At 42.0% G+C, this 27187-nt stretch overlaps 1 protein-coding gene across 3 annotated transcripts in view; it reads right to left on the reverse strand.

Annotated features, from left to right (window-relative positions):
- The window catches only part of CLSTN2 (calsyntenin 2), a 635260-nt gene that overhangs the window by 155863 nt on the left and 452210 nt on the right, over positions 1–27187 (reverse strand). For all 3 annotated transcript variants that reach the window (XM_054700777.1, XM_054700776.1, XM_054700778.1), the window contains 3 exons: positions 9403–9598; positions 8206–8414; positions 2672–2821 (listed from right to left, as the gene is read on the reverse strand). In XM_054700777.1, the coding sequence (XP_054556752.1) occupies positions 2672–2821; positions 8206–8414; positions 9403–9598 (555 nt within the window). The remainder of the gene's footprint in view (positions 1–2671; positions 2822–8205; positions 8415–9402; positions 9599–27187) is intronic.

Genomic DNA, 27187 nt, shown 5'->3' on the forward strand with positions numbered 1-27187 from the left:
GCTTCACTAGCAGGTAGCAAAGAAAACTGGTAAAGCACCCCAATTTGCTCTACAAAGTGGGAGGGGGGTGGACAGGAGATGTGTCTGGGACCAGTGGCGATATGCTCTCCCCTGGAGAAGGTGCTCTTCCAGGTGGGAGGCTGCAGCCCTGGCTGAGAATAGAGGAGAGATCAGGCCCTAAATGGGTTAGTGTTGGGGGTTCTCCAGGTTGGGGGCTGGGCCAGGAATGGCAGGAAGTTCTGTCTGGACAACCTGAGGGCCTGTCTATGATCTGAAAACCTTCTGGGATCATGCCTGGGGAGAGACTTAATGGCAGTCTAGTGGAGCTAAGTTGGAGGGAAGAAGGGCACAATGCTGAATCCAGTGTCAGCTTCTGCCAGCAAAGGCTAGCCAACAGGCAGGGAGGCCTCTCGGAAGTGGTTGACTCATGTTACATATGCTGAAATCGCTTTGCCTGACATGGTGAATGGATGCAGGGAACTGTTGCTCCCCTCTTTCCTTTGTTCCATAGAAGGGCACTTTTTCTCCCTAAGATGTCACTCACCAGTCACTCGACAAAGCCAGACGATCACTAGTTTGTGCTTGACCCTGTCTGGGCTCTGGGGATACAGCAGTGCACGGGCACGACCCTCCCCTCCAGGGGTCCGCGGTCTCGAGCTGGGGACAGTAGCATGCACCAGAGGATAGGTGTCCCCGTGCTGCACACAGAACTAAACATTATTAACATTTTTTCTTCCTATATTTGTAACACCGAGACAAAAACAAACTCTGTTAGGAAATCACATTTTAAATATAGGTACAGGAATGTAATTCTAAATCTGTCAGTGTCTCATTTATCAAAGACAAAAATGATCGGGATCATTCTCCAGATATAGCTTTGTGTTTTGTTTTCTCATTTAAAATTCCATTGCGAGCATTTTCCCTGCTTAGAAAGCTTTTATATTCATTCCAGCCTTTCTCTTCAAAAGCTAGGCCTTCGATGGGACCAGTCCTCACAAGATAAATAAAAACGAGTCTTTACTCAGAGTTTTTTGTATTTCATTCTTTCATTCATTCACTTGCTCATTCATTCATTCATTCATTCATTGTCAGTTTCTTGGGTATCCACCGTGGGGTTCAGACATGTGTTACGCCTGAGAATTCGGTGATGAACAAGAGACAGAATCCTCCCTCACGTGCTTAGTAAATTATACCCAACCCAGAGCTCAGACTCCTTGAAGGTTGGGTACACATGTTTTCCCAGCCTGCCTTTACCCTCTTTCTTTTTCTTGTTTGGTCCTAAATAGCCTGACCCTGGTTCTTTCCATCTTTTATGTCTTATCTATGACTCCTCAATTAAGTATTTCCTCTTCTTTACTTTGTTCAAAGGCAAATGATTGCTCTCTCCATCTTTCTAGTTGCAAGATCAAGGGAGAGAAAGTTGCTCAGTGAAGAACATTTTAAGAGATACCTTCTAAAGGGGAGTGGCCCCAGGTAGCTCCTCAGGGGTCTTTGCTTTGTACCACAAGCTCCTATCCACCTGACCCCGGCAAAATGGATCAGTGATGAATGTTGTACTAAAGGGGCATCCATTCAAAGCCTGACCAGGGACATACCTGGTGGCCTGACATTAGTCTAGAGCTGCGGCTAGCATAGTGCAGGATGCTGGTATGCGAGGGTGCGAGGATTCGAGGTAGGGGTAGGGATGCAAGGATACATCCCTATCTAACTAACACAGTTAATTTCTCCTTTTATACAGGAATTTAAGAATGAGAGAGAGAGAGGGAATATAATAGGAGGCCTGAAATTAATGGACATATCAAGAGAAGGCAATAAACAGAAGGTAGTAAAGAGAAGCCACAAGTAGCCACGAAGTGCTGTGAGTTATGAGTAGCCGGTAGCCTGCAATAACATCAACAGAGGCAGAAACAGGGTCAGTTGAACAACCAAAATGGTGGTGCAGAGATAACCCCAGCACTCCTGCTCTGCCCCTGATCTGTTGGTACCACCACTAGAGCTGCTGCTAGTCCATGAACCATCCACCTTTCTGTCAGGTCCATCTCTACCTCTGGCCTTGCCCTCCTCACTTCTAAGTTCGGTGATAAACCTCCATCCTCTGAGGGTCGCTTTTGCTTTGTCTTCTTTACATTTTCCTAAAAGATCTAAACTAGAAAAAAAAAAAAAATCACCTCCATCCAAGGCATGGCTCATCCAGTCCCAGAGTCAATGTTTAGAAAGCCCCTAGTCCAGTGGCTGGATTGTGGATCTCCATCCTTTGCTGTCTAGCCTCCATAAACCCAAGGAACATGCCAACTATCTCAGTTGTCGAGAGATGATCACACCAGCCAGACACAGCACCTTGCACAAGGTGAATAGGCATGCTGGTGCTTCCTCCTGAGCACTGTGAGATAATTACTATTGATTCAAAGATGTCATGAGATTTGAGAAAGGGTCCCCTGGACAAACTGGGGCCAAGACTTTGATGAGTTTCCTGGGACATTTTCAGTTGTAAAATGGGGATAATATATCAGGTGGGAGTTGTGTCAATAAGCTATTTCATTTCTTGCAGCAGAGAACATGTTTAACATTTCTCTAGCTGTGTGTTGTGAAGATCTGAAGATGATTCCAGCACCTTCTACACATCAGGCCAAGATGTCTTCACTCAACAGCAAGAAGACAAGAACACACCTACCTTGCCAGCCAGGCTTGCAAACTGGCTTCACGTCCACCTGCACCAGAGTATCCTGAGCAGCGGGCTTCTGTCCACAGTCATAGGCTGTCACCAGGATCTCATACTGGCGCTGCTTGTCATAGCTCAGCTTCTCAGTGTTCCTGATGTTGCCTGGGTACACAGAATGCTCAGAATCATTTCAGATCAAGTTAACCACCTGCCTCCCTTCAAAATCACTCTCTGCTCCACCAACCTTCACCCAAAGGAAATGATTTTGGGGCTTTGGTAGCAGACTCCAAGGAGCCACAAGCTGGGGCCCCCTGAGCAGCGGGATAGGGGATATTGAGCACAGATCCTGAACCCAACTGGTGTGTGTTTATAAGTAACGAGTGTCAGAAAAAGCCCTTCAAGGTGTGCCCACGTGACCGTCTCTGAAGTAGTGCACAGGGAGCTCATCTGCCACAGAAACTCTGGGAAAAAGATGGAATTCAGAAAAGTCCTAACACATTTTTTAACATCTGGGCTCGTTGCCAGGAGTGTTCACTGCCTCTTCTCACATTATTTTGCTACAAAATAGGAAGTAAAATCAATAAGAAAATGTGTGACCTCCCTTCCCAAAACTACACAGAATAACAGATTGCTTGCCCTGATGACAAAGATATTATTTTTTCTCCAAGCGGACCAAACAATTTTTCCGAGCTATTTGTGTACTTTAGATCCTATCGGTTTGATATTGTGTTTCAGAAATAAATATTTGTAATTAATAAGCAAAATTTTAATTGCATACTCTTGCTGAAATATAATTTTGGCTCTCAGAAATTAATAAAGGCCTAGTGTGCATTTAATCCTTTTTTAGTTTTTGACTCCAGGAGATTAAAGTCTTCCTTTGCTGAGAATAATTTCATTCTTGCTTTAAAAAAAAAAAAAAAACTGAAATGAAGAAAACAGACATTAAGAAACAAACCAACAAACAAATAGACAGACATGCCTGGCTGCCTGAGGTGTGCTTCTGTATTTCATCAACATGAAGGGAAAACTATTTAATGAAATTTCTTCCATTCCAACAGTTGTAAAATTGTTTATGTGAATTGAGCAAGACACAAAGTAAGTCAGGAAACCTTGGAAAATTAGAAAAAATCACATAAGATTTTAAATAATTGAAAAAGTGATCCCCCTAGTCAGCCAATATTAATAAAACAGGACTCAGTATTAGGCCGTGAGCCGGTGTTACAGGTGTGGGCCTCTGTGTGGGGGAGCAGAGGGGCGCAGAGGCCAGGAGGGGGCAAGAATTTTCCCAGGACATTGGACCAATGTCCAATAGAATGATTTGTTCTACTTTCTCTCTGGATTGTTCTAAAAATGCATCTACAGCCACTGATCTAAAGTAGAATTCAGTTACAAAAAGCCAGTCTGAATAAAACTGAGCTTGATATATTGCTTGCTGGTGACTGGTGTTCAGAGTCCTTTTCATTTTCCCTCAAATATTTATTTCACCCTCATCTTGGGGTCACACAGGCCTGGAACACTCGTTGTCAGCTGGTAACATTTCCTGTGGGGTCATGTTAACAAACTAGTTGGGGTTCCAGTCGTCACAGGGGAGGGCTTCTATCAGGTGGAAGCCCTCCACCAAAACTGGGGGGGAAAACCATGTTGCGGTATTATCAAATGCAATTTTGAAGAAAAAGTTTTAACTTTCTTTATCTTTCAAGTTAAATGGCACTCAAAAGATACACTTCTTGGAGGAGGAAGGCTCAGGGTTTGCAATTCTTGTGACATTAAGCAGACCAAATACTATTGATTGTGGTACAAAAATAAACACAAGCCCGCAATCCTTGGCTCAATTTGTTGCAGCTCCACTTCCGTAACAAGTCTTAATGAAACTGTCTGAGAAACGAATTTACTCTCTCTGGCGCCATTGACTTCATGCATGTGAGAATGGGTTTCAGAGCACAGAATTTGAAGCACTAGGTCCCACAGGAGTGAGTAACTATTGTGATCCATTGTGGCAAAGAGGGCCTTGTTTGCATAAGGCACACGTTTCCAAACTTTTGAAAGCTCACAAACATTCATTTTGCTTCTGTTACAATTGTGTTCCCCCTCCCGCACCCATATTTGAATGATTTCTCCTACTAGGTGGCTTTCTCAAGAGACCACAGTTAAGTCAGGTGAGTAATGGTCCCGAGGGATATCTTTCTGGTACAAAGGAACCTCAGAAGCCCACTCTCAAAAAACAACCAGTGCCTACCTTGCATGTTAGTGAAAGTATTATGTGAGACCTCAGATGCAGTGGGGAGCATGGAGACAAGCTCATTGACCTGCCTCCTCCTTCTGATGACATTCAGATCATAATAAGCCCTCTGGAAGCTATTTGGCCAGTAGCTTTGAAACTGTACATATCTTTGGGGCACACAATGCCACATCTAAATATATTCTAGAAAAATCTAGTTGCGAATATGCTGAAGTGTTATTTACTACCTTTGACACATAGTAAAGAAACAGAGTGGTTGACAGTAAGGGAGCGCTAAGTGTGAGTCTACGCATTCAATAAAAAGTTGTTCAGCACGAAAAGTGGTCATAATGAGCTTTTTTTAAGATGGGAAAAATCCATATAATTGAACAATAAGTAAAAAAAAGGAAGATAAGGAAAGTGAGAGAAGTGTGTGGCCTTACTTTTGTTTCAAGACATCATAGAAAAACTCAGAAAAATGGTAAAATGTCAATAGTGGTTATGTTTGGTGTGATTTTTAGGTGCCTATTTCCTTTTTATACTTTTCTAAGCTTTCCAAACTTCCTACAAAAGGCACACACCAACTCAGAGTTACCTGCTTATGGTTTCAGCCTGGGGACTCATAGGGAGTACATAGCATGCATACCCCAGTCACCCAGGGTATCTAGTGTCAGGGCACCATGAGTAGAGCACTCCCCACATGCAGGGGTCCTGCAAACCAAATATCCACACACCGCCTCCTCAGGGCCTCACAACCCCAGAAGGAGTCTGGGACTGTTACTGCCAGGGTTTCACAGGGGTGGAATTCCTGGGGAGGGAGGTCAAGGTCAAGGACCTCCTGTTGGATGAGGTTGAGTCTCGAGTTAAGATAGGCAGGCTGACTACAAAATGTTTTCTAGCTTCCTTGCTGCCCTGATCCACCATTTTTCCTCCAAGAAAAGATCCTGGAAGGTTTAAGGATCCAGGAGTCATTACCTGAAACCCTGGGACTTTAAGGAGCGAGCCCCAAACTCAGCAGGGCATCACTTACGTACATGCAAAGAGCTTCTTCAAGGAGCCAGGAAGGTCGCTGGGAGAAGTGATGGAGAAGGGCCAAGTGGAAGTCTCCTTAGGAGAGCCCCTTCCATGCTTGCCCCAGGCCCTGCCTTCTTTACTTGGAGAAGTGCTTTTGTAAACCTCGCTGGCGGGGCCCACACTTCTGGGGAGTACCTACTCTCCTCTTCATCTTATGTTGTAAACCAACGTCAGAGGCATAGGCCTGGCAAAGGACCATTCCTCACTTTTAATGAGACAGCTAGGGAAACAAATTGGCATATGTTCATGAATTGGCTCATCAGGGTGAGTAATTATCTCCATGACTGGGGCAGTTTACCCTTTGATGAAAGAATTTGCATCTCATCTCTCATGGGGTGGTGACTCTCCAGAATGAAGATGGGAGGTCAAGTGGAGCTTGGCCACTCATCACCAATACCTCCGCTTGTCTAGTCTTGCTCTCCACCAAGGACTTGTCACTCCCCAAATTCCAAAACTTTCATGGATATAGACCACACCACAAAGCTAATCACAGGGGAACAAAAACCCACCAGAGAAAAAAGAATGCAAAATAGTTGTTATGGAGTAGGGTGCTTGTATGGTATGTGCGTGTGTATGTGTAGTGTGTGGTGTGTGTGGTGTGTGTGGTATATGTGTGGTGTTTCTGGTATATGTGTGCGTGCTGTGTGTGTGCTATGTTTGGTATGTGTGTGGTGCGAATGGGATGTGTGTGTGGTATGTATGTATGGTTGTGTGTAGTGTGTGTGTAGTGTGTGTAATGTGTGTAGTGTATGTGTGTGTAGTATGTGTGTAGTGGGGTGTGTGTGTGTGTGTGTGAGTGGTGGGGACAGGCCAGCCATTTCAAGGGGCCTGCAGGGAAAACGGTCAGGGAGCAATTCCAACAGGTTCTACTAATTAAAATCAGCTTCCTCTTAGTCCTGACCCAAACTTAATGAAAGCCCAGTATTTTCTCCTTTATTCTGTGCAGGCATCTGTGTCTGCACAACCTGCATTGAGCAATGTCCAGGTGTGTAATGGTCATTTCTACTTGTTCTACCATTTTATAAGAAATGCTGTCTTATTATAATTTTTCTGTTTTATGAATATTGGTTTCATCTTGTATGACAGATCATAAGCTACTGGAGGTCATGGATGAGGCTTCCACACCCTCCCCCAGTAGAGTCTGTGGCAGCTCTCAGGGTGTTGATGGCTGTATCATAGAGACAAGTCTCTCCCTGGTCCCAACATTGGGGAACACTGGGTTTCTCTGGAAGACTGGCAAGGAAGTCATTGATGGTATTTCCCTCTGGGCAGTCAGTAGCTACTAGGAAGTTCACAGCGAATCATTTCCTCACTCCAGTTTGTGGCAAGTTTGTGAACTAACCTCACCCTTAATGCTACATGATATTCTCTTTTTTACTTTGATTTTTCTCTCCATTAATGGTAAGCTCCATGTGAGTAGGCCCATGTCTATTTGAGTTATATTCTATCTCCATGCCTGGCACTCATTAAGTGTTTACAGAGTGGGTAATCTTCAGGGTTTGCAACTTTTGCATCTTTATGCAGTACTAAGTCCTATTTGAAACAACACGGAGATTATGTCCATATACTCACATGCTGATGCTGCTAATTCCACAATATTCTTGGTAAATACTCACTTGATTACTATCAAGATATTGAAAATTACTGTCAATGTGGGCTGAGTAGATTGTGCCTCTGGCTGTGGTGTGTACACTATAATGAGTTTTTTATTAATGTTGATGGAGAAATAGCCACATGACATTATAGGACTGTTCTCAGCTCAGTTCAGGTTGGGCTTGGAGTATGTTGGGAGGATTCTTTCATGCTTCACTTTCATTAGGGTGGAAATTCTCAAAGGGCATCAACAAGAGCTTTAAAGATTCCTGAATGGATGTAGAGCTTAGAAGTTATTTCAAAACCTCCACCTTCTCTGTCAGCATGCCTCAGGGAAGAAGACAGATTGTTGTGACGGGAGGTAATGTTATAACTTGTTGAATAGGAAAGGGACACAGGCATGCCCACATGGGTAGCATGGTTGTGCTGGACAACACCGGAAACCAGACTCCAGCAGTATCCAGATGTGTGACATCGGAGTTCTAAGGCCCCTATTCACTGAGTAGGTTTCTGAGGTGTCTGGGAGTGTTTTAGGCCTGACTGGGCTCCTAATCATGCAAGGACATCCCTGTAGTGCAGGACTGAGTTCAGAGCTCCTGCTTCTGAGTGGAGTGGTGGAGTCATTCCCTTGGACCCACTGTGATCCCTGCAGGACACCCACCATTTCTGTCGATGGCAAAAGGCACGTCAGTGGTGACGATCTCGTAGTTGCAGATCTGGCTGTACTGGGGGGAGCAGTCCTCATCGACGGCCTCCACCTGCAGGATGCTGTCGTAGATCTTGCCCTCTGTCACCACAGCCTTGTAGGCAGGCTCTTTGAAGGTGGGTGCAAACTCATTGATGTCCTTCACCTGGATATGGACCACAGCCCTGGGGGCACACACCGGAAGGGAGAGGTAGTGGTCAAAGAGAATCACATCACCTGTGGGCGGTGCTGGGGTCCCAAGCTCAAGTGAGTGGAGAAATCCCATGTCAGTCTAGGAGGCTGTCATTGAGGATTCTGTCCTCTCTCTTCCTGCAGAGCCCTCTACTGCCTGCACCCTGTCCTCTAAGATTAAGAGACTCATCCCATTCTTTGGCTTTTCTTGTCACCCAGCTTGAGGGCCCCTTACTTATTCCTTGCTCTATTCACCAAATTCAGTAAGAAGTTAGCCATGCTTACTATGTGTTAGGCTCTGAGCCAAACTCCATCTGGGAGAGTTACAACTCAAAAAAGAAAGTACTCTGAGAGAGAGAGAGAGGCACACAGATGGGCAGAAACCCAGGGGAAAGTCACAGCAGAGATGGCTCAAGGAGGACTTCCCAGAAAAAGTGAAACCTGAACTCAGTCCTGGCAGTGAAACTGAAGTAGAAAATGTCAGACTGACCTGCTGAAGTTGGGCCAGAACATGTAAACTAAACATTTCAGGGAAAGGCTGATACCCGCTGTCGAGGCCATATGCTTGATACATACTTTCCCAGCTGCTTGGACCCCTTGCTTTAAGTCAATAAATAAATAAATAAATACCCTGTAACTTAGTTGCTTAGGGCTCAGATTTTGGAGAAGGCTCTCTTCTGAGCCTGCGAGTGTAAACAAAGAACTTCCCTCCTCCTCTCTGAGCACTACTTAGCTTCTTGACGGAAACTGCTGCAACAGAACAGGAATGTCCTCAAGTGAGATAGGAAGGGGGTATTCTAGGTGTAGGAAGGGGCCTGTGCTGATGCCTGCAGGGACAAGCTGGAGTAACTGAAGTGGGCAAGGTGGCTGGAGCACCTGGTGTGACCACTGGGCACACACACTTGGAGGGCAACGCGTGATGGGATTGCAGTAGGGAGGGTAGCAGTGGGGAGGCTCAGGAGTCTCTGTCAGGCCACTCACTTGTGTGACTTCTTCCAGGCGGTCTCCCGGGGCCCCGCGCCACAGTCGTAGGCCTGGATGATAAACGTGTACTCCTTCTGCAGCTCGCAGTCGATGGGGCTTTTGGCGCGGAGCCGGCCCTCTCCCGATGTCTTGTTGAGCACCACCGCCTCAAAGGGCAGGTCCTGCCCGTGTATCTTGAATGCACAGATCTCCCCTGCAAAAGAATGGAAGACAAGAGGTGAGGATACTGGAACTGCCAGGCTGAAGACCAAGCTTCTATAGGGCCAGATCTGCAAACTTCAAACCTCCAGGCCATTTTCTCCACAAGAAAATTGTCAAACCAGAAGAGGTCCCCAGAGATCCAGACCAACATGTTCATTTCATGGACAGTAAAACGGAAGTGTTTCATGCATGGAAATGTCACCCATCAAGTGTGTCGGGCAGAAAAGGGGAGACCCACCATGCAGGATTACTCTACTTTGTCAGTTTCTTTGCTTGTTCACCCTAGGCCCAGTGTGAGATTAAGGAATTCACTTAGTCAAAAGACTAATGACTGCAGAATAAAGGAGAAAAGGTTCAAAGCTTCCACAACCTATGCTCTGTGACAGCATCCTTGCTACTTGAATGTGTGGTTTGTGGACCAGCACCATGAGTATCCCCCAAGTAGAGGCCCAGGCCCGCTAGGCCTCAGTAATCAGAATCTGCATTTTAATGGTTCTCCAGGTGCTAGGTTTGCTCACTAAATCAGACCCCCTCTGCTCTTCTCCATCCCTCCCTCCAGGATTAAACACTAAAACTGCTGCAGCCACATCCCCCACCCACTGCCTCCAGCATGTCTCACCTCCCCTCCCTCTCCTCCCCCAGGAACTTCCCTGTGGGGTGAGGGACTCCACTCACAGTAGCAATCTTCTCTCAAAACAGTGGGGGTGAGTCAATGTGAGTCTCAGTGTTCCTGCAGAGCCTGAAAAAATTACTTCTTAAAGAGCTGAACATGTGAAATGAATGCCTTTCCCCCTTCAGCTGGGTTAATGTGTATTATAGCTATTTCTCTGCATTAAAATGATAAGGGCATGAAAATACCTTCTTTTTCTCAACTGATGGATATTTGTTTCTTGAACCCCCAACTGCAAGTAAGCCCTGTAGTAAGTGCCTTGGGAAGTACTGCAAATCTGAGACATATTTTCTTCCTGTATTGAGGTAACTTGCAGACTTGCTGAGGTAGATGGTGTGTAGATGTATGAAAAGACCACCAACAGTGCAGAGGAGTGTGTGAGCAGCAGAATTGAGCTATAGGTTACTGGGGCACCAAATGCATGCTTAGAGCCCAGAGGCCTGGCTCACAACCTACAGTCATTTACTTACACTTGATGTAGTAAATTATGCTCATACTCTGGGTCTTTTTTGTGTTACCAGTAAAATGGCTCAGGAGATGATATTGCAGGGGGCAACATACCCTGATATGTCCCAACCCTCCTGGTCTGACATTGACCCAGCTGCCCTGTTGAGACCAGGATGAGGTACCAAGGGGACACAATTTAAGTGGACCCTCACTCTCATGGTGACCACGTGCCTGCCCAGCTATTTCCAAGAGCTGACTCTGTGAGGGGAAGGGATAACGCTTTTGCTTGCTTTGTGCTAGGCACTGAGTTTGTACCTCCTCTTAGGGGATCTCATTTAATCTTCATAGCAAACCTGCAAGGCAGGTGTTTTATACAAAGTTGTACAAATTAAACAGAAAAAATAAATAAGCACCAGAGAGATTATTACTTGCTCGAGGTCACAGAACTAAGCTGAGTGTAAAGCCCAGGTTGGGCTGATTCCCATGACCATGGCCTCTCTACTCCCCCTCCCCATCTTAAGGCAGTCCCATACCTTCGAAGGGGACCACCCCAGAGATGCTTCATTAACATTCTGCATTCCCATTCAAGTCTCACTTAGGAGAGAAATCCCCCATTTTACTTCTAGGAAGCATGCCCTGATCTCTTACTAACAATGTTTTCTGAGATGGTCAATCAATACCAATCTTACCTTCAGGCTTTTGTTTTTTATTATTTAATCGATCCTCAATTTCATTATGAACACTGCATTTTCACTACATCCCCTCCTGGCCATTTCTCAAATGTGGTTGTGGAATAATGGACAAGACAGACAGGTTGCAGACCAGGCTCTAACAAGAAGGCTGGTTTCCATTAAGCTGCTGGGATCAACCCAAGTCTCTGACAAGGCCAGCTCAGCAGCCCCAGGGCAGAGGACAGCTTTCATTCCCTCCCCAAGTTTAATCTGCTCTCAATTGGCTGGAGTTGAATGGATGAACTTCTAAAGTGCCTGCTTTGTGATTCCATCTTAAGATCAATGCCAATATGGGAATGTTACCAGCAAATGTACCCAGCATGGTTCTGGGGCATTCTCTGGAGTGCCCAGCCACCATGATTATAAGAACAATCAGACTATTTCTCTTTGAAGAGTCAAGTTAAACTGAAAATAAATGAGGGTAATTTTCTGTTGGAAACATTTGATCACAACCAAAGTAGTTCTCAAGACTCAGAAATCCTTAACAAGAGGAAAAGAGAAGAAGAAGGAAAAGGAAGGGGGAGAGAAAAGGAGGGAGAAGTCCAAGGGAAGGTAACCTCAGGACTTTCATTTACCTATGTTTAACACATTCAGTGCAATAGAACCAGTGGTTTTTTTTTTTTTTTTTGGTGAGTCGAGTGAGTGCCAGCTACTGTGCTGGGCCTGGAGACATAAACAACTTGGAAGACCCCAAAACAGAAGGAACCCTGTTCCTCCACACTCATTATCTAGTAGAAGAGACAGAGCAATGTGATGCTCACTTAATCTCCACCAGCTCAGATTGAGACAAGTTCCAGTTTCCTTTAAACTGGAATTCATGTCACTCTTCTCATTTATCTGCCTCTTCATCTGATCCTTGTGTTCTGGTGCAAACACATTTATTTGTATATTCATACAATCACTTACTATTAGTTGGGGACTATGTGCCCAGCACTGGCAAAAATAATGATGCATAAAACCAGACCCAGTCCTGGACTAGCAGCTGCTTGCAGTCCGGTGTGGTGCCGAGTTCTGGTTCAGGGCTAACCTATGGGTGTGACTGTTGAGCTGAGGTCATAGGAAGAGGAGGAACATGCCCAGGCCAGGAAGGACCAGCAAGTGTCAGGCAGAACACACTCTACGGTCTGTCAGCAGTGAGGCCAAGTAACTTCAGGGACAAGTGCGGCAGGAGCTTAATGGGTGTCTGACCTTAAAGTCGCTCAAGGTTGTGTTCAAGAAGGGCTTGGTGTAAATCTCTGCTGTTGCCATCTTGAAATCCTTAATAACGTTATCTTTGAAATAGTGTTTTATAATAAAGTCTGATTAGACCATGGAACATGTTGTGGGCACAGGAGACAAGTGCATTAGGCACAGCTGTTCTGGCTGCCCTGGTCACACTTAGCATCAGCAACCCCACGAGCACAGACTCCCAGTGCTTGCGCAATGAGTGCGAGTTCCCAGGACTCAGAGAGAGAGAGAGCCACGTAAGCGTGTTACGGAGTGGGGAGCCCCCAACCTGGGAGTCAACCCCTTTCATGGGAACCCAAGCTGTTTTGAATGTAGAAAGAAGGCAGGGGCGTTATAAGAAACATGAACAAGCAAACAACTCTGTGTGGTATCCTTTCTCATTCATTGTAATTCCCTGGAGTAGCCAAACTCTATTCAGAGAATGATGACAGAGAAGAAAAGGCAAAAAACAGGCAACCCGTAGTTCCTTTTCTTTGGGTCCACCCCACTCAGGGAGCTGAAGGTGGAGGGCACAAGTAGAATGTGCTCACAACAAGGAGTGAAATGAAAGCAAGCTGAGTTCTGTTTGTGTGGCAATTATACTGCTCTGTAAAGAATTGAATCCACATGCATGCAAGCACTATGGAATGCAAATTCTGTTATTTTGGAAACTGCTCAGTGGTTAACCACTCTCATATTTGCATTTAAAACTGGCGTTGCACAGTATAAAGATAAATGGTAAAATTCATGCTAATTTCAAATTTTAATTTGTCTTTACCTAGGAGGGCATTAAAATAGCAAATGAAAAACTCTACAAATGTGTGGCTGTGGAAGGAAGGTCCCAGGCTGCAGTCCTGAGGAGGAGGGATATTTAAAACCAAGTTCCTGGCATCAGTGGGTGACACATTGGGCTGTCTTGAGCTTTTGTGATGCCTGTCACTGGAATTTGTTATTACTAATAAAGCACTTTGCTGGGAGGATGATGTGTTTAAAAGTAAAAGATCAGACTCAGGGGTTTCCATTAAAAATATTACTTTTTAAATCTTGCTTTCCAGTCTGCTGTGCTGGGTGGGGGAGCTGCTGTGCCAGGAGCTGAGTGTGGGAGAGCAAGACAACGAGCACACACTTTGGACCAGCTCTGTGGGAAACCAGGCCAGCAGCACCAGATTCTTATCTTGGGGGCTCTCATGCTGACTGCTGACTGTGGCTGTGGGTATGAACTTGGCTTTGCTCAGAACCCCCCAGAGAGGCCAGACCAGATCTGAGGGGGCCTGGTGGCTGCAGCCCTAAGTTACTTCAAAATTACTTTCTCTTCCACAGCAATGCACCTGCCCACAACACCAGCAGGACTGTATAGTTGTCTCTTAATCCTCTTATAAGATTCTAGGGGAAGTAAATGCAACCAATGAGTGAATAAATGGATGAATGAATATTTTTAGAGTATATTTAAAAGTGTATTTCAGAGTATACTTTTAGAGTACTCTGTATTTTAGAGTGTATTTTGTTTCTACTCTTGAATGTCCTTGAACAACTGGTTGTGTTGACTCCATATTTCAGATGAAGAAATTGAATCTCAAAGAGGTTAATTGATTCACTCAATGTCACTTTGTTGGTAAGGAGCAGATCATGGACTGAAATCTAGACTCTCTGAATCTAAATCCAGCACCCTCTTAGCCCTTTCATGTTGCTTTTATCACTGGCTGAGTCTCTCATTCTAGGACAATGATTTTCCAAGTACACACCCTGAATCCATGGGTCCCCAAGACCCTTTTTGTGGGGACTACAAAGTCAACGTTATCTCTATATTAACAGGAAGACATTATCTGACTGTTTCACTGTGTTGATATTTGCACTGATGGTTTATTGGTAAAAACAGATGACCTAGAGCGTTGATACCTTAGGAACAGATAGCTACATTTACCACACATATATAGCCAATGTGAAAAAACAAATGAATAAGGTCAATTTCACTTAATGACGTTGAACATGCAGTGCATATGATTGATTTTAGTAGATCTCAATCCCTGAGTACACCTTTTTAAAATATTCTATGGGGCAGAATGGAAAGTACACATAAGACATCTTTGTATAGTAAAATACAGGTGAGCCCCAGGAAAAGCTTTTGTGTGATAAGTTGAATTGGGTGCTGAACCATTTTTCAAAGAACGCCATTTTTGCTTCCAATAGTGACTGTCAGACAAACTATGATGATTCAAACTTGAGTGGGGCAGACAATTTTCATAAGTAAGCTTGTCACTTCAAGAAAATGAGCTAGAAGTATTTGTTGTTGATGATAAACTTTGAGCTTATGATTATAGAAAAGTTGTGTCTGAGACAGTGAGTTTGACAATTTACCAATTACCAGTATGTAATACTTTTCTGAAGAATGATATTAATGAATGAGATTTTTTTATATTATATATAATAAATATGCCAACTTCTCAAAGATCTATGCAACATTGGATGGTTATCTTTCTGGCAGACATAATACATAATACATCATGTATTATGTAATACATCAATGCAGTCATGTTTGGGTAAAAGATCCATTCATAACATGAAACAGCCTGATTAATTTTAATGTGTCATGTATAAGTCCATTAACATGATTCCAGATTTATTCCAAATATTTCTTGTTGGAGTTTTGTATAGCATCAGAGAAAAGCATCTACACTCATCCCAACTACATACCTAGATGAGTCTCTCTATTTTTCTTCATCTACTGCAACCTAAGCAACATATCACAATGGATTGGAAGTAGAAGCAGATATGAGGGTCTGTCTCTCTTCCATTAAGTGGGACATAGAAGATTACAAGAATGTATGAATGTATGCCCTGCCTGTCTCCTCACTAATTTTGTTTTAGAAAATGTACTTTTTTGGTCCAGTAATGATATATGTGTATATATATATATGTATATATATGTATATATATATATATATATGCATGTCATGATTTTATTATTGTTATTTTTAAATGCATTAATAAATAAGCATTTGAACATTTTTTCAGTTTTAGTTTCTAATACAGAAAATATTGATAGATATGACCTACACAGACAAATGCTCTTGAAGGTCCTTCATGATGTTTAAAAGTGTAAAGGGGTTATAAGATGAAAAGGCTTGAGAACTGCTGTTCTTGTGATTCACCAACCATAGCTTTCACCCAGATTGTGATTCCACATCTCATTCCTGATGCCTGAAATGTGACACACCACTTCTCAGAGAACCTCACAATCTAGAGCAAACCGATTTGCTTGTATCTCACAGCTGGGCCATTTGTAGTCAGAGTAATCAGGTGGAACTTTCTGTCTACAGCATATTGGGAGGAGAGGCACTTTCATTGCCAGCTCTTCCAGCAAGCACAGGTGGGTAAATCTAGCTCTGGGACCAGACAGGCTGACTCAAGTTCTAGTTCTGAGGTTGACTACCTGTGTACCCTTGGTTAAGAGTCTGATCTCTGTGCTTTTTCCTTATCTGTCAAATGGGAAGATATTAGTAATAGTTACCTCAAAGTGTCATGGGAAGTTGGGAGGAGTAAATGAGGGCCCAGCGTGGAGTAAGTACTAAATAAATATTAGCTCTCATTACTGTCATTTTATTGAAAAATCACACACTTCTGGCAAACTCCCTGTTCATGTTTGAAAACTGAAAAGGCTGAATGTAGAAATGATTTTACCATTAGAAATATTTAGAATGTATGTCACATGTGTCCTTTAAAAGCAATTTGGCTCCTGGAAGCTGCTTGCATCTATCAGCCATGGCTCACATATATATTATTGCCCTGAACATCTTTGTCCAATCACTGCATCCTACACATTTGCAAAATATCACTCAGGGCCAGTTTACTGGAGCTCAAGGGAAGAGTTTACTGGAGGAGGTAAAGTTTGTCTGTTTGGTGTTGCTATGATCTTTATTAGTGATCTTTATTGGGAAACGGTCGAGGGTGCTAAATATCTTTCCCCAATCAGGTTAGTCTTATACCACCAAGAACCATCTCACCCAAATATCTACAGCATCTCCTTGAGAAACACTGCACCCCAAGCATGCAGCGTCTTCTTGAAACAAACACCAGGCCAGATTCATGACCCAAGGTTTGAGGAAAATGATAGTTCTTATAAAGGTTTTCCTCCAGATGGGTGAGGTCCTTCCAGATGAGGATGGCACCGTCTGTTCTCAGCTTCACCCTCTGTTTTCCCTGCATGCACACTTTGGGGATAGTGAAGGTGATCACACTGCTGGAGGAGGGCTAGGAGGACGAGTCCTTTAATTTGTATTTTACACTCTATTCAGAGTCACTTAGAGTTACTTTAAATATAATGAGAAAGGACATATGCCAATTACATCAAATATTCATCATGACAAAACTGTCCAATTTGAACTGAACTTAGAAATACAGCTATACTTAAAAAAAGTTGATTTTAAATCCTCCATCTTCCAATAAAAACTTCCAAAAGTAGAAAGTTAAGGAGAAGGGCTCAATGGAGTGTCACTTTGACTGACCACTCCCTGAAGTGTCTGGGTGGCAGGGAGATCTTGGACAGGTTCGGGGTTGTCCAGTAGATGGTCTTGGTTTGAGTCCCAGCTCGGTTCTCAGCTCTTTGACCCTGGATGGTTCCTGAGTTCCTCTTCACTACAGCTGCGGACATTTCTGCGCCTGTGTACCGTGTGACTGCAGTGACACACTAGGTGTGAAAAAGCTTTGGGAAATGAAAAGGTTTTTTATCATTATAATTAGAATGAATTCTATCTCCAAGCCTGCAAGTAACTAGATGTATATTGGCAACCTACCTTGTTCTATTAGAAACCAAAACCAAGGAATGATGGGGCGGGGGGAGGGAAGGCCACTGTTTATAGCTTTCTGTCTACTTAATATTGAGCAAGATAAAACATATTCTTTTATTTATTTATTTATTTATTTATTTATTTATTTATTTATTTATTTATTTATTTATACAAGCACTGGGTACAGTCAGAGGTGGGGGAGGGTGAGAGAATTCACCAGAGCCAGAGCAGAGTACACTGCTCAGGGGAGCAGCGGGCAGCAGGAGAGGCCTGCGCGCCATGTGGGACCCTCGCCTGGTGGCCGGGGATCAAAAAGGCGCTGCAGAGGCTGCGGGCAGCTTCACAACCCAGCGCTCAACCCCTGCGCCACCGGGGAGGCCCTGCTCTTTTATTTAAAAAGCCATTTTCCTAAAGCTTTCTGCTGAGATCACAATGTTGCTGCAAAACCATGAAGACAATGCACTTTTCCTTCCCTGGCAATATCCATTGAATGAATAAGGAAGGTAACAACTAATATATATGCTGAGACATTCAGAGAGGTCCCCACGGCTCCACTAGCCACAATTAGGTCAAGTAGAGCTTGAGGAGATGTCAGGGGTCATTTTGTCTGGCTGGTGTTTAATGGTCCAGAGTAGGATTCTGGGTGCAAAAATGTACCACATTCATCATTCACTCAGCAAATCTTCCCTGGGCATAAATACAGTAAGAGGAAAATGAATAATACTAATTTAAAAAATTCAAATCAGTTCACATCTACTGAATGTTTATATGGGCCAGGCACTTATTTCGGGCTACCGTGGACAGCTCCTGCTGCTCTGTGTGTGCCAACTGCCTGAGCAGAGGTTGGTGATTTGGATGAATCTGAGACCAGCTCTTTGCAGACAAGAGAAGGAGGCAGATAAACAAAGAGTGAAGTGCAATAAGATACAGCAAAGGCGCAATAGATGTCTGTTCTGGGTTTGGTGAGGACACAAATGATGATGGATCAGCCAATCTCATCCCTAAATACTTGCAGATTGAGTTGTTTGTAATCTTGTACCCCCCCGTAGCAGAATACTCCAGCCTAACAACTCTGCTGAGGCAATACCCTGTCCTGTGTGTTCTATTATGCCATTCTCTCTTCATTTCAGAGCTCCTGTTTCTAGCCAAAGGGTCAGTGCTAAAATTTAAGTAAACTTTGATTCAAATTGTGACTCTCCACTTGTCATCTTTGTAAACATGTGAAAGCTTACCTTCCACACCTTCATTTCCCCATCTATGCAAAGGGAATGAAGCCAGCATTCCTTATGGTAGTTACAGTATAGTATATAAGTATAATTAAAATAGAGCTTATTTTTTAACTGAGAATTTAGCATGGCATATCCTGGGTTGATTACTTTGTGCAAAGCTGTGTGATTTAATTCCCATGCAGCTTTAAGAGCCAAAATTAATGGCAAATCAGATGAGCCGGCCTCTCCACGTTGTACCAGTGAGTCCCTACCCATGTCAGCAGCTACTTGGCCTCCTGCTGACCTCACTGGTTGGCCCTGAGTGTCCCAAATCCTAGTTATGGGTTTTCAGATGGCAGAGGAAAGAGGGAGCAAGGAAATTTCATTGGATAGGTTAGTGACTGGGTTTATAATGGATGGAATTTTAATCTTTGTCAAGACTGTTTTAAACCCTAAACTTAAAATTTAGGGTTTAAAATTACTGGCATTGGGGCCTTCCTGATGGCTCAGGGGTTAAAGACAGCACTATCAAGCTATTGCCAGGCACTGCAGTTCGAGTTTGATCCCAGGTGGGCCAGGGAGCAACCCACGTGGTGCAGCAGACGTCTCCTGCCTCGCCCGCTGCTCGCCTCAGCAGTGTATTTCAGTCACTCCGACTGTTCTGCTCCCCACTCTGTCTCTGGTGAATCCTCTCAAACCCCACACCTCTGGCTTACACCCCAGTTCTTATATGCATAAATAAATAAATCTGAAAAAAAAATTAAATTACTGGCCTGGATACAATTATTAGATGAGAATAAATTGCTTTCACTTCCAAGCCGGAAGGAGGCCTGTCAACCAGGGGTAGAGGATCATATTTAAAAATGAAAGGATCTTGTTTTCCTGCAGCTGTTGAGTATAATTTAGTCAGACCACCCCACAATCATACCTGAAATCCATGTTAGCTAACTCCTACTTGTTCCTTGAGGAAAAATAATGGATATTGAAGTACTCTGGAGAGTGAGAAAGTCCCATACAAATAGAATGGTCCTGCTGTCCAATTCTCTGCATCAACAACATTTTTATGAGCATCTACTTCCTGCAAAGAGGGAATTCGAGTGGGTGCTGAGTTCCCCAGAGGCCTAGCACTCTGTCCTTAATGTCCAGGGACTTACAGTTGGGTTTTGAAAAGAGAAGCCAGGTGTGAATTAAAGGTGTTTGAGATTAATGAATGCTAATGAGCTCTCAAGATATAGGCGATAAGCATTACAGCTTCCTCAATTAACCAGAAGAAAACTGAATGTTCAGATAGAATGGGTATGAATCACGCTGCTGAGAGGTGAAATCTTTTTTCTCCCAGACTGTAGAAAAGCAATGAGGAATTTTTCCTAAACGGGACCAGGTTAGAACCCATCAGCTCTGTCCATGCTCTTCCTTTTCTCTCTCTTTTCCTCTCTCCTGCCCTTCCTTCCCCCTTCCTCTTTCTTTGCTTCTTTCTTTTCAGTTCTATCTGTGTACTGTGCTTTATTTATTTATTTGAACAACTTGTGTTTATTATTCAATATTTTTGGCAAATTTCCCTCACCACCATCCTTATCTCCCCATCCCCTTTAGCTCCCTCCCCCTCACCTCAGAGCCTCTGGTGTTGACTGATGTCCACTAGCCTTTGTAAATAGTCATTGAATTGTCTGCCACAGTATTGTCTGTCTAGTATTTGTTTTTAACATTCCAACTTTACCACATGTAATTCTCCAAAATTTCCTCCCTTTTGTTGAAAATGGTTGCAGTTCACCTTTCCTTAACTGAGCAGTAGTCATGTATGGCCATAAGATTGAACCAGTCAGAGGTTCAAGACCTACACAAACCTGAAGGCTTTCTTGTCTCCATCCAGTTTTTAAAAAAAATTAGTTTTTCCCCTTTCCTTCATGCTAACTTGTTCTCATGTTGTGTCTTTAGGAACTTGGGCAGGCACAGGATGAGTTTCTCTTCAAAGGATGACTTGTAGAGCACTCTCTGCACCACTTCTCAGTGCAGAAGTCACTTCTCATAATATGGTTCTTGAACACTTTAAAGGTGATTGGGGTGATTGAGAAATTGAATTTTTAATTTTATTTAATTTTTATCATTTTATGTGTGAATTTAATGCTCTATTTACTGGAAAACTTTAAAGCATGTTTGGGTATGAGAATCAATTTTTTCAACTATGAATGATATGAAACCTAAATACAGAGCAAGTATTTCTGATGACATTTTAGAGCAAGTATAAAGTATATACCAGATTTTAAGATATTTTTATGAAAAATAGAATGTACAATCTCCTTAGTGATTTTCTGTTTGATAACTTATTGAAATGATAATATTGGATTTTGGGGTTACGTAACTTATTAAAATCAATTTCACCTGTTTCCTTTTACTTTTTAAATATGTTTACAAGAAAACACATAACTATATTTGTGCCTTGAATTATGTTCCTTTTGGACAGTGCCACTCTATGTAGTAATAGTATACATCACTAAAGGTTAATTTTCCTGCAGAAGTAAAGTAGAAAGGATGTAGTTTATGTGAATTGTAGACTTGTTCTGCTTTAATTCTGATTTTAATTTCTCAGCATTTTTCTTAATATTTAGAGTAATGTTCCCTCTTAAGACAATAGCCCATTTGGCCTTCTTCAGATGATTAAGCCATATGTAGTTCAAGTTCCCAAAGTGCTGATTATCAAGTCTTGAATTAGCATTACCTCTTAATGACTGTTTAAATGACATTGTTATAGGACAAAATATATTTTAAAACTTTAATGTTATTGAATATTACACAGCAGTACATTGGTCATGTGTAGAAATTCAGATGTACGGCTTCCCCGGTGGCGCCGCTGTTGAGCGCTGGGTTGCCAAGCTGCCCATAGCCTGTGCGGCGCCGGTTCCATCCCCGGCCGCCGGGCGAGGGTCCCACATGGCGCGCAGACCTCTCCTGCTGCCCGCTGCTCCCCTCAACAGTGTATTTCATCGGTCTGCCTGTTCTGCTCCCTGCTCTGGCTCTGATGAACTCTCTCACCCTCCGGCGCTTCTGACTATACCCACAGTGCTTGTATAAATAAATAAATAAATCTTTAGAAATTCATATGTACTTTAGTTATTGGTTAAAATAGTTTTTAAAAATTATCAGCTAAGATAGAGCCTTTTGACAATAGGATACTAATTTATAATTTACTTAGTTACTAGATTTGAAAATCAGTAATCCTTTATAAAGAAAATTTAATTTTTATGTGTTTAATAATATCACATTAGAATTCTTTCACTAAACAATAATTTATAAGTAATAGTTTTATATTGCCTATCAAGTCATGTCAATATTCTTATTATACTTTTTCACTGTGTTTTTATACACTGTGTTTCTATCTTCACTGATGAGAGGATGAAAAATCGGTGTTATAAAAAGTTAGAAAAAGACACAGAAGAATTTCTTTTCTGATGTGGATAAGTAAGTTCCTAACATACTACTCTCTCATAATAATACCATAACTCTTGAAAAGTACTGCACCCCTCTCCCACAATAAAAGTCAGGAAAATCAGACCCTTCCTCGATGGAATAGATAACAGGGGTTAAATGTAATATAATTGAAATACGTGTGTGTGTGTGTTCTCAAGTGAATTCATCTCAAGGCTATTAAAGAAAATACGTTTGCAATGAATGAAAACATAGAATCTCACTAGATAAATACAACATAGTAAAAGTAATTAAGTTCAAGTTTTATAGCTGAAAGAGAATATTTGCAATAAAATATTCATTGGATAGACTTAATGGCAGAATGAAGATGATAACAATAATCTAGTGCATGCAAGATGAGACAGTTCAATACCAAAGTATTCAATTTGAATAAAAGAAAGATCAAGAGTAAATAATAGAATTTTGGTGACCTGTGAGAGAGAAATCTGAGGTAGAAAAATAAAAAAATATTGAAAGAAAAATATAACCCCAGGGATTTATGGGCTGATAACAAAAAAGTTAATATAATAGCTAATTGGAATCCCAGAAAAAGAATGAAATTGAGGCAAAAAAAAAAAAAAAAAAACACAAAAAACGTTTGATGAAATAAAAACGGAAAGCTTTCCAAATTTGGTAAAAGACACAATTACATGTTCAGGATGTTAGTAAACCCCAAGAGGAATAAATATGAGTTAAACTACACTTAAGAAGATCAATGTTGAAGATAAGGAGAAAGAAGCAACGGAAAAATGACATCTGCATGGAAACAGTGATTTGATTGGTTCCACAAACCAGCGAAACACAAATTTTAAAGAACTAATGAAAATAAACCAAACAATCATCCCATAATTCTATAAATCTTGAAAGCAAAAATAGCTTTCAAGAAGGAAGGTGAAGACACGTTTGTTCATCTCTACTATAATGGGCCTATAAGGAATGCTAAGGATTTTTTTTTTTTTCTGGTAAAAGTAGAATGATGCTGAGGAAACATGGGGCTTTAGGAATGAAGGAAGATCATAATAATTGTATCTGAGCAAATCTCAGATCCCACCCCACCTCCTTAAATGAGCGTGTGTGTGTGTGTGTGTGTGTGATTTTTAGAGTAAAATTATAACATTGTCCATGGGGCTTATAACATGCAGCTATAATACCCGTGACCACTGTGGCATAAAGGATCACAGGAGAGGTATGGTAAATGACCTACAGGTTGTACAGGTTCTGCAGTTTGCACATATGAAATGACAATTCTGGGAAGACTGAACGTTTATATACAGAGAGAGCAGCAATCACTGAGACAAAAAATGATCTAAATAAAAGCACAACAGATAAATATTAGAACTAAGTTCTAATTATTATTTAAATAATCTCAAAGTAGGCAGGAAAGGAAAACAGAAAAAAATCAAAGTGCAAATAGAAAACAAAAGATAAAATGGTAGCTCTAAATCCAATTACATCAATAATTACATTAAACATTCCAATATAGAGGCAGAGTTTATCAAGAATGGATAAAAACACAAAACCCAGTTATATGCTTGCTGTTTATAAGAGATGCACTATAAATAGTAAAACACAGGCAGGTCAAAATAAATGGGTAGGAAAGATATCTGATATAAAATATCAGCAATAGGAAGGCTAGAGCTGCTAATTAACAGCGGGTGAAATTGATATCAAACAAAGGTATTACTAAAGCAGGGCATGTTATAATTATAAAGGGTAGAGATAGTAATCATAAAAGCATAGGTGTCTAATTATAGCCTCAAAACACAGGAAGCATAAATGGATAGAATTAAAGAGAGAAATAGAGAACTTATACTGAAATCACAGTAGGAGAACTTTCGCAATTGATAGAACAGTAAGAGAAAAAAACACTAAAGGCACAATAATCTAAACACACTATCAACTACTTTGCTTAGCACTGCATCCATATGCAGCATACACAGTCATTTCGACCTCACATGTCATGTGCGAAAACCATAGGCTGGGCCACAAAATGAGTTCTAATTAATTTAAAAGATTGAAATCCTGGAGTGTGTTCTCTGACCACAATGGAATTAAATGGGAAATTAGTAACACTCAATAATAAGAGATTGTGAGAAACCTCAGGTACTGGAAATTAACATATATTTAAACAATATATAAATCAAAGAAGAAATTGAAAGGGAAATTAGTAAATAACTGGAACTGAAGATAATAGAAATACAAAATCAAATTTGCAGAACACAATAAAATGCTTAGAGAATTTTTAACTTTAAATGCTTACAAAAGAACTATCTAAGGGTCTCCCTGGTGGCACAAGGGGTTAAGCACCACACTACGAGCAATCCACAGCCTCTGCAGCACAAGTTCAATTCCCAGCCAGCCAGGGAGCAAACCACATGGTGAGGCAGACTGCTCCTGTCTCACCTGAGGCTCCCCTCAGCAGTGTATTTCAGTCAATCTGCCTGTTCTGTTCCCCACTCTGTCTTTGGTGGATCCTCTCTTCCCCCGCATCTCTGGCCTGTACCCCAGCACTTGTATGCATAAATAAATAAGTCTTTAAAAAAAAAAAAAGAACTATCTAAAATCAAGAAGCTAGGGAAAAAAGAGTAAAGTAAATCCAAAGTATGTAGTTGAGAAAAAAATCTATTGATTAACATCACATCTGAATGAGTTTGAATGTTTTATAAAAGAGTTTAAATGTTGGGCCTCCCCGGTGGCGCTGCGGTTGAGCGCTGGGTTGCGAAGCTGCCCGCAGCCTCTGCGGTGCCGGTTCCATCCCCGGCTGCTCCCCGGCCACCGGAGGAGGGTCCCACATGGCGCGCAGACCTCTCCTGCCGCCTGCTGCTCCCCTCAGCAGTGTACTTCGTCAGTCTGCCTGCTCTGCTCTCCGCTCTGACTCTGGTGAATTCTCTCACATTCCCATGCTTCTGACTGTACCCAGTGCTTGTATAAAATAAATAAATAAATCTTTAAAAAAAAAAAGAGTTTAAATGTTTTAGTAAAAAAATCATCCAACAACAACAAGAAAAAAAAAAAACAAAAAACAAAAGCTCAAGGGCCAGATGGCTTCATTGATGAATTTTATCATATATCCAAAGAAAGAAACAACAGCAATCATACATAATTTGATTTTAGAAAATAGAGAACACTTTCTTTTTTTAAGGGTCTGACATTACCCTATTACCAAAACCCGACACCGACATTATAAGTAAATTACAGACCTCTATTTCTCACATACACCTACATAAAAATCCTTAACAATGTATTAGCCAATTTAATCCAACTCTAAAATAAGAAGACTTAAAACTACTTAAAATTTATCCCAGAAACGCAAGATTTTGTCAATGTAATTCAGCATATTAATAGCCTATAGGAGAAGAACCATATGATTATTTCAACAGATGTGAAAAGGAAGTTGCCAAAATTCAGCACTCAAACCACAATAAAATCTCCTAGCAAACTAGAAATGGAAGGAAATTTGTTGAAGCTAACCTACCACTCACAGCATACTAAGGGGGATATAGTAAAGCCCCTTCCTAAGGGTAGAAACAAGGCAGGTGGCTCACCACGTAACAGTTCTCAAGTGCATATGAAGGGCCCGGCACTTTGCCAGTGGCTGTAGGGCACCTCTTATGTAAGTACCAAGTTTTCTCACATTATACAGATGAGAAGACTCGAGTACCTGGGGGTTAAGAAACTTGCCCACTGCTGAGGCCTCACTGGTGGAACAGGGTTTAAAGACACAGCGCTATCAAGCTATCGCCAGGCTGGCCAGGGACGAACACATATGGCGCAGCAGACCTCTCCTGACTCGCCCGCTGCTCCCCTCAGCAGTGTGTTTCAGAGGATCTGCCTGTTCTGCTCCCCACTCTCTCTGATGAATCCTCTCACCCCCAGCACCTTTGGTCTTCACCCCACTTCTTGTATGCATAAATAAACAAATCTTTAAAAAAAAAATAGAAGCAGAAAAATAAAAGAAACTTGCCTATTGTCACCAAGTAATCATAAGCTAACATTTAAATTCAGATCTCCTTGAGCTTCCTTGCTCCTCCCTGGCCTGGTTCCAAGGGCTGGGAGTCCCACTTTATTTCTGTTCCTTTTCTCCCTAATAAACTTTCTCTTTCTCTAAATAAAAAAAATCCAGATCTCCTTGTCTTCAGTGTTCAGCTCTTTAGTCACTACTGTCTTCTTAGTAGTATGATAATAATTACTTATATGGGTGTCTAGAGGTAGGATAGAAGTTTATGTGTCTGACTTCTTTATACTTTCCTTTCCTACAAGTGAAGGAGCAAAAATAATTGCAGCTACTTGTCAACCAGGGACAGAGCAGACACATCCTCCATGGCATGTGTCTTCTAGGAAGTGCAAGCAAGAGCTGCTGCCTGATTTACGCGTCTCCATCAAAGACGCCAGGCTATCCATCAATAGGAATATTTAAATTACAATGGAATTTTGCCACTAAAAGTGAGTCTAATTTGCTCATTTTCATTATTTAGAGGCAGTTAATTAAAAACGCAGCTGATATTTATTTTGCTGCCTTCACATCACCGTGATTTCTCGCTCCTGTGGTTTCGCAGCATTACAGTTTTATGACTTGACACAGCTTAGAGTGGATTTCTTATGGTTGTATCTGCCATTACTTTAATTTCAACATTAACACAGACATTAAACCGCTGTAAGATTTCAGCCATTGCTGGTGAAGCGTGAGGAGCAATCGTGGTGTTTGTCTTAGCGAAAGATCGAGGTGCTACTGGAATGTGCCAGGGAGTGCACCTGCTGTGGAAGAGGGTGGGTGCGGGCTTTTGGGAAGGTGAAGGATCCTCTGCAAGAGTGACTCTGGTCACAGACTGGCCACCTTAATCTTGGGTCCATCTAGTCATCATTATCTCCTGATGGTGGAGGAGAAATAACTATGCCAAAGTATGGCCCAGGACACATGACATTTCTAAAACAGCTAATGTTTCACTTTTTTGCATCATATTCATTTTGGAATTCATTGTATAAAAGATTTAAATATCTTTTCCTGTGAAATTAGTATTGTTTGCCCTTTCATCTGTGAGTAGAATTAGCATTTTAAGTAATGTACATCTGGAA

This window comes from Talpa occidentalis, unplaced genomic scaffold (assembly GCF_014898055.3).
Source record: "Talpa occidentalis isolate TD23 unplaced genomic scaffold, MPIMG_talOcc4v2.1 talOcc4.4, whole genome shotgun sequence".
NCBI lineage: Eukaryota > Metazoa > Chordata > Mammalia > Eulipotyphla > Talpidae > Talpa > Talpa occidentalis.